This window comes from Pinus tabuliformis, chromosome 5_2 (genome assembly GCF_031772625.1).
Source record: "Pinus tabuliformis cultivar Carrire ecotype Pingquan chromosome 5_2, CPIR1, whole genome shotgun sequence".
In the NCBI taxonomy this organism is placed as follows: Eukaryota; Viridiplantae; Streptophyta; class Pinopsida; order Pinales; family Pinaceae; genus Pinus; species Pinus tabuliformis.
Genome location: NC_142306.1, coordinates 739,630,656 through 739,637,889, shown reverse-complemented (window position 1 = coordinate 739,637,889; position 7,234 = coordinate 739,630,656). Strand labels below are relative to the sequence as shown.

The 7,234-nt window shown below is 36.5% G+C and overlaps 1 protein-coding gene across 3 annotated transcripts; it reads left to right on the top strand.

Annotated features, from left to right (window-relative positions):
• The first annotated feature begins 665 nt into the window (after positions 1 to 665).
• Positions 666 to 6,906, top strand: LOC149161353 (F-box/LRR-repeat protein 3-like). Of its 3 annotated transcripts, XM_089436951.1 has the most exons (8): positions 668 to 1,111; positions 1,270 to 2,106; positions 2,829 to 2,945; positions 4,928 to 5,032; positions 5,155 to 5,551; positions 5,679 to 5,808; positions 5,942 to 6,236; positions 6,339 to 6,906. In XM_089436951.1, exons 2-8 carry the CDS (start codon positions 1,474 to 1,476, stop codon positions 6,594 to 6,596), a joined length of 1,935 nt encoding a protein of 644 aa, XP_089293077.1. In that variant the 5' UTR covers positions 668 to 1,111; positions 1,270 to 1,473; the 3' UTR covers positions 6,597 to 6,906. The 3 variants fall into 3 exon arrangements, with proteins under 3 accessions (XP_089293078.1, XP_089293077.1, XP_089293076.1); XM_089436950.1 differs by having other exon boundaries at positions 668 to 2,106; XM_089436952.1 differs by lacking the exon at positions 2,829 to 2,945 and having other exon boundaries at positions 666 to 2,106.
• The last annotated feature ends 328 nt before the right edge of the window (positions 6,907 to 7,234 follow it).

The window sequence follows — 7,234 nt, the reverse complement described above, 5'->3', positions numbered from 1 at the left end:
TGACTTAACTATAATTTCAAAATTTTAAACATATTTAAATAGTAAATAACCAACTTAACTTTAACTTCTAAATTTTGAACATATTTTAAATAAATAAATAAAAAATAGTAAATTAAGAATTTCAATTTATCTGTTGAGAAATTTCCCAAATAATATCAATATAGGCATTGTTCATTGTTTACCCAATCTTGAGGTCAAAAAATGGTGAGAATTTGATTTTTTACTTTCGCTTAAATTTTGTTTTCGATGATAGAAATAGATTTAGCACTGTCTTTGACAAAAGTGCTTAAATCATCTTGGTTTTATAGTAGAATATAAATTTAACACCATCTAAATCCTCATAACACTCAAAATAACCTAAATCTGCCATTTTTTACCAAAATCATGCCCAACAAAACTGACCAGCGTTTTAGCTTTAACATTCAAGTCAAATGAACAAGTGGAAGAAGCCGATACGAAAAATATACAGCTATCCACTAATTGACCCCACAAATGGTCGAAATTTCGAGGAAGATGCTCGAAGGGGTCGCACCACGAGCAGGTACGGCTGTTTTATAACTTCACCTCCACTACGAAATTATGTACTTGGACGGTACCTCTTTATTGATGTGACCCCACGCCATGTTATCATGGTATATATTCAGTGGGCAAGAATCATCTGGAGCTGAAAATTTCTAATTATTTCCCCCCATTTTTTAGGTTGAGGAATTTCAGGGTTGCTTTTTTGACTAATGTGGGGGAGGTGAATTTATGAAACTGTTTATCTGTATAATGAACGCAACAAGCAGGCGTTGGAAACAGTGCAGGGTAGCGAACATTACACGTCGAGCTCTGGATGCGGCAGATATGGGGGAATAAAATCGAAGGCTACTGCATAGTGCATTTGGGTAAGGCTAGATCTGTGATTTTATTTGGGTGTCCGGACATTGTTGTATCTTAGGTCGGTTGGAAAGGATATGTGATTTGGGTTCCACAAAGGAACATAATGGGGCAATTGGGTTTGTATGGAACCATGAAATCTGAGTTGGGTTTCGGAGATAATATTCAGCCATGGCTGATTTCTGCAATTCAGTTTGAATTCGGGAAGAAGACTTTGGGCATGGCTGGAATGGTACAAAACTTCATGCTCAGAAATTTTCTGTTCTCTAATATTCATTTTCTGCTGTGGTCTTTTCTGGGATTCTCTCTTAATATCATTGCAAGGATGTGGTGAGATTCTTTATCTCAATTTGTCTCTGTGATTCAAGTCTTTCTGTTCCTGCATTGCAGAAAAGAGTTTAGTCAACGTGGCTTGCACAATCAAAATCAGATATATTGCGAGGGTAAAAAAATTGTAAGCAGCTAGTGCGGGCATGAACATGGGTGCCTAATAATCAAGGAGTTAAGATTGACATGAGAGCTTTACCATCTCAAATTACAGAGCATTCTTTGTGGATAGGAAACCCCTGTTGTGTTATAATTTAAACGTTTACAATGCAGAGGAAATCAGTCCGTTCTCATGCGGAAATCAACATCCTTGGTGATGAGATCCTCATAACTATTCTTGATAAGTTGCAGGATCCTATAGATAGAATGTCCTGGTGCCTGGTTTGCAAGCATTTTTTCTATCTGGAGGCCAACTACAGGAAGAAAGTACAGCTGATGCGATCAGAGTTACTTCCAAGGATTCTGAGAAGATACAGTAAGATTCAGCATTTGGATTTATCTCTGTGTTCTCAGATCACAGATAAGAGTCTGGGGCATGTAGCAGGCATCCTCGGAAATCATTTGGTTTCCATCAATCTTTCTAGGTTGTGGACTTTCACTCATCTGGGTCTTCTTGAGTTGGTTAAAAATTGTCGGTCTTTAGTCGAACTTGATCTTTCCAATTGCACTGAAATCACAGATCATGCAGCAGAAGCCATAGCACACGCCCGAAATTTGGAATCATTGAATCTAGTGAAATGCAAGCAGCTTACTGACATGGGTCTTGTATGCATAGCTGTAGGATGTAGTAAATTACAGAATTTGAATCTTAGGTGGTGTGTGGGGGTCACAGACCTTGGAGTTGAGCTGGTTGCTATGAAATGCAAGGAGTTACGTAGTCTTGATCTCTCTTACACGCAGGTATGCTCCTGCCACTGAGTTTAACTACTAATGTTCTTCACAGCTTGTTCACAATGATTCAGCTCTTCCATGTCATGATAAGTCTCAGGATACATTATATTTCCTGTTTAATGAAAAGAAATCGTTATGGAGAGCGCATAAGTTTTGGGAGATTGATTGCATCCATTCTCTCTTTAGCTCATAGCAGAACTCATTAAGCCTAGATGATTTTCAATCGTTTTTGGCTACACTTTTAATCTTTTAAAAACTCCATTTGCTCATTTTAATTGTGGCAAATAGTGGGTTGGGTTAAATTATGGCTCTAATGGAAAGAGTAATTGCACAGGAAGCTAGGTAGTGAATAATTATGCATAATCTAACTGTTAGATATAGTTTCCCCTTTCTGGGCATGTTTTCCGGTCAATTTTTCTTGGAATCTTAAATTTCTGTGGTGTAATATGCAGAATTCGAGTGTCCTGATTTTTCAGGGGTTGAATTCATTTATGCATTCGAGAATATATTTTAAACAATTAAAATCATTATTTTGTAAAAAATTGCATCCCTGAATTTAGACGAAAAAGACATAAGCGTCAAATAGTTAGAATGTGCCAAATAAATATAGTTACACTGTTGTTTTATGTCATCTTTAATGATCAGGTGGTACTTGCAAAAATGGCTACTTATAGCAAATTGTTTGCATAGCAGTTTTATGGATTTTTTTAGCAAATTTGTTTTTGCTGCAGATAACAAACAAATGTCTTGCTTCAATTAACCATCTAAATCATCTTGAGAATTTAGCATTGGTTGGATGTGTTCGTGTGGGTGATAATGGCCTTACGTATCTCAAAAAATCTTTGCAGGTATGACAACTGAATGAGAATGCCTCTTGTTGTAATTCTCAAACTCTATGTTCAGCAGAGATGAAAAATTACGACTTTAAAATAAGGAAAATGGCAATGTTTTGTGTTATACTGGAAAATATATCAACATCCACGTTAGAAAACTTCAACATACTTGAAATATGATGTAAACAAACAAGAAGTTGCGACTCATCTGCAAAATCAAATTTAATTTAGAATCTTCAGTTGTGAGGTTAAGAAATAGAAATAGCTATTCAGTACAAGAAGGAAATCCTTTTTAGCGAGACATTTATAATTCATGCAAAAGCTAAGTTACACCAAGTTATAGAGAAGTGGGGATGAAAGAGTTGAGGCGGGAGACTCTATTTATTTGTTAAAGGGAGCAATAAAATATAGCCTTAAACTTCATTTATACGTGCTACTTTTTTGTGGGCTGGGTCAACATTTTCCTAGTAAGAAGCATCATATCTAAAATTGACTTTGGTGTAAGTCTGAGAGTTTATATATCTTTGCGCCATGGATGATCGATTTAGTAACTTCTTTGCCTGATGCTATATGCATTAGCATGAAATGAGTAAATAATTCATGATATCTTTGACTGTGAGTGGAACAAGTTTTGGCATGGAAATTGTTTACCTTCAGTAGAATGTCCTTTTAGAATACTTTGTCTTCTTGTCTTTCTTGTTCTAACTCTAGTAGTTTTTTTGTTTGTCAGTTGTCTGTGATCTTCCGGGCTTGATTTGTGGGTTGAGATGCCACGACCTAGGGGCATCTAATCCATCAAAGTCACTCGGGTATGGCACCCGGCCTGGGCCACACCTGTCCTAAGCTGACTATATTTTTTTAGCATGTCTCCTCCCCCTAGCACAGGGCACAACCACACGCCGTGAGATTTGATTTTGGGTCGCCTTGCTAACCAGGCCCATCCTCAACCAAATGTGCTAGTGGGACCTAACAACTTTAGCAGATCTTTAATTTTCAGAAAGATTTGCATTATTTTTGCATTAAGATCTCAATGGTGTATGTCCGGCTCAGGTGCTTGCATCTTTTGTTTCATATCCGTTATATTTGACAATTCATTTTGTTTCATATCCGTTATATTTGACAATTTGATTTTGATTTCCTATTGATTCTCCATAGAGACAGAGTCCTTGTAATTAGGAAATGATTTTGCCGTTGCAAGATGACTTTTCAATATATTTTGAGGGTTAAATTTGCTATTCGGAATATTAAATTTTTCTGGATGTCAAGGAAAGTGCAATTATTGGAATAATAGCACGGGGTGGAAATTGGAATGCTTCTTGGTGAAAATTTCTGATGATTTCTCGAGTATGCTCCAAGAGAATATTGCTAGGTAAAAATTTCTGATGATTTCCTGAGCATGCTCCAAAAGAATATTTGTCAAGGCAACAATACAAGATCATCTGTATTGAAACTTCAGAATTATCGTTATGGAACTAGTTTTTTCTTAATACAGGACAGGTATAGCAGTTGCCATAACGGGTGCTTGAGACACTCAACATAAATAAGCAATAATTAGGCATACTGTGTTGCTGAAACATGAAAATCGTACTTTGTAGTCTTGTCTTTGAAGAAGCTCTTGAGTATTCAGGTTCTAGCAGGTCTCACAATGTGGAGTTTGCTGATCCTTTTCATCTTTTTCTTGTTTCATGTAAAAATTATCTTCTCATGACATTTGTTCCATTCTCCAGAAGGTTTCTGAGCCTATATTTATGATTGTTTTATCTGTTAAGATCTTTTTACTTACTGAGTTGGAAAAAAGGTCCCATAGGATCTTTAGCGATTGATGATTGTGCAATTGGAGGCAATTTACTTCATCCATTTATGTTCTCTTTCTGAAATTTTTTCGAAAGGCATGAAAACCTGAAACTCATAGATTAAATAGTGGAGAAGAGTTGTTATTTTTGACTCTCTCTCTCCTATTTACAGTGACATCTGACTCAATTGTTGCTATGTTGCAGAGACTTGATGTTTCGAAGTGTCAGAATGTTAGCTGCACGGGAATAATTTCCCTTGCAAGTGGTTCCTCAGACTTGCGTCAACTTACTCTTGCCTATTGTATACCAGTAATTATCCGACTAAAATTTGTTGAATATTTTGACTTCATCAGTTGTGAAGTATTGAAGTTCATAAACTTGATTCTCGAAGTGATCCATTGTTTAATATTTTTGTGTGTTATGTACTACAGGTTTCTGACGCTCTTCTTAAGAGCTTCCAAAACTTGGATAGACTACAAACGATCAAATTTGATGGTTGTGTAATTTCCCCCAGAGCGTTGGAGTCAGTTGGGAAAAGCTATTGCATGTCTTTGAGGGAATTAAGCTTAAGCAAGTGTATTGGAGTTACAGATGAAGGATTGACTGCACTTGTGGCATGCTGTAGAGAGCTGAACAAGTTAGATCTCACTTGTTGCCGTAATCTAACTGATGTTGCTCTCTCGGCCATTGCAACATCATGCAGATATCTTTCATCTCTTAAGATGGAATCCTGCAGCTTGGTCACAGAAACGAGTTTGACTATGTTAGGAGACGGCTGTCCTTTCCTGGAGGAGCTTGACTTCACCGACTGTAGCATAAACAATACAGGTTCCGTACATTGTTTATATATGAAGAGAATTTTGACAGTAATGATGTAAATAGTAATTGTTACTAGTTTTGGAGATTGTTTTATTGTCATCTGTGCTTCTTGTATTTACCCTGTCCGTTTATGCAGGATTGAAATCCCTTTCTAAGTGTTCGGAATTGATAACTTTGAAACTAGGATTCTGCCCAAATATATCCAACGAAGGAATTGCCCATATAGGAGCCCGGTGCTCATCTCTCCAAGAACTTGATTTGTACAGGTACACGTCATTATTCAAATGAACCCAACATTTTATTAGAAAGGTTATTTTAAAATCTGTTTATCAAAATGATGTTTTCTGCACTTTTCATTTGAAGATGTTTGCAGTTTACTGATGGGAAATGTATATCCAGATCTGTAGGAGTCGGGGATGCTGGATTAGCAGCAATTGCCAATGGTTGCCCAAGGTTAAAGAGTATTAATATTTCTTATTGCATATATGTCACTGACACTGGTCTGACATCTCTCGCTCAATTGCAAAAACTTCACCAGCTTGAAATCCGAGGTTGTTCTGGGATTTCCTCTGCTGGTCTTTCTGCAATCGCTTTAGGATGTAAGCGTATCGTTGAATTGGATATCAAAAGGTGCTATGGTGTTGATGATGTTGGAATATTGGCTGTAGCCAGGTCATGTCAAAATCTGCGACAGGTAAGACATTTTAGAATCAGGGAGGTTTAAATTTCCATTCATCCTCCCCTGTATATCTGTTGAAAGACAACTTTAACATTGAAACCTGTTGTACTTGTGCAGATGAATGTCTCATATTGCTCAATCTCAGATGTTGGGTTGTTAGCATTGGCGAGTCTTAGATGCTTACAGAACATAAAGCTAGTTTATTTGAGGAATGTAACGATCAATGGTTTCATGTCCGCTCTGCTGGCTTGCAAGAGTTTGAAGAAACTCAAGCTTATTCAATCCTTAAAGTACAACTTACCACGATTTGTGATTGAGATGTTGGAAGCCCGTGGGTGCAATATTCGATGGGTGGACAAGCCTTTTGTGATATAAGATGCTCATCTCAAATAAGTGTCGGTACTTGATCTGTTTTTGGAATTGTAATATATATCTCAGAGTTCCTTTTACGGGTAGTGTTTGTCAATCTAAACAAAGCAAATTTAGGTAATGATGAATTTCTGTTTCAAACTCATGAATCTGTGGGTTTAATGTAGTGAGTAAATTATCTCACTAGTCCATCTTCTGAGAGATGAAATGAGCACCTATGATATAATAGGTACACATTGTATCTTGAAGAGCCTTGTATTTATTCTGAATGGGCTCTTCTTTATTTATATATTTAGGCTTTGTTTTCATTTGTGCAGTAAGTTCTTTTTATTCATGGATTGTCGACGCTGATTTTTTTTCTAATCTTCTCTGAAGTCTGCAAACATCTTTCTATGCAATTTCTAAAATGTAAACTACATAGTTTTCAGTACTTGATTTTTTTCGGAAAATGTAATATATATCTCTGACTCCTGAGAGTTACTTTTAGGAGCACGGTTTGTCCAACTCTTAACAAAACAGATTTGTGTAATCATGATTTTTTGTTTGAATCCCATGAACTTGTGGGGTTTATTTTAGTGATAGAATTATCTTATACGGTCTATTTTGTGAGAAATGAAATGGACACCTATGATATCATAGGTACT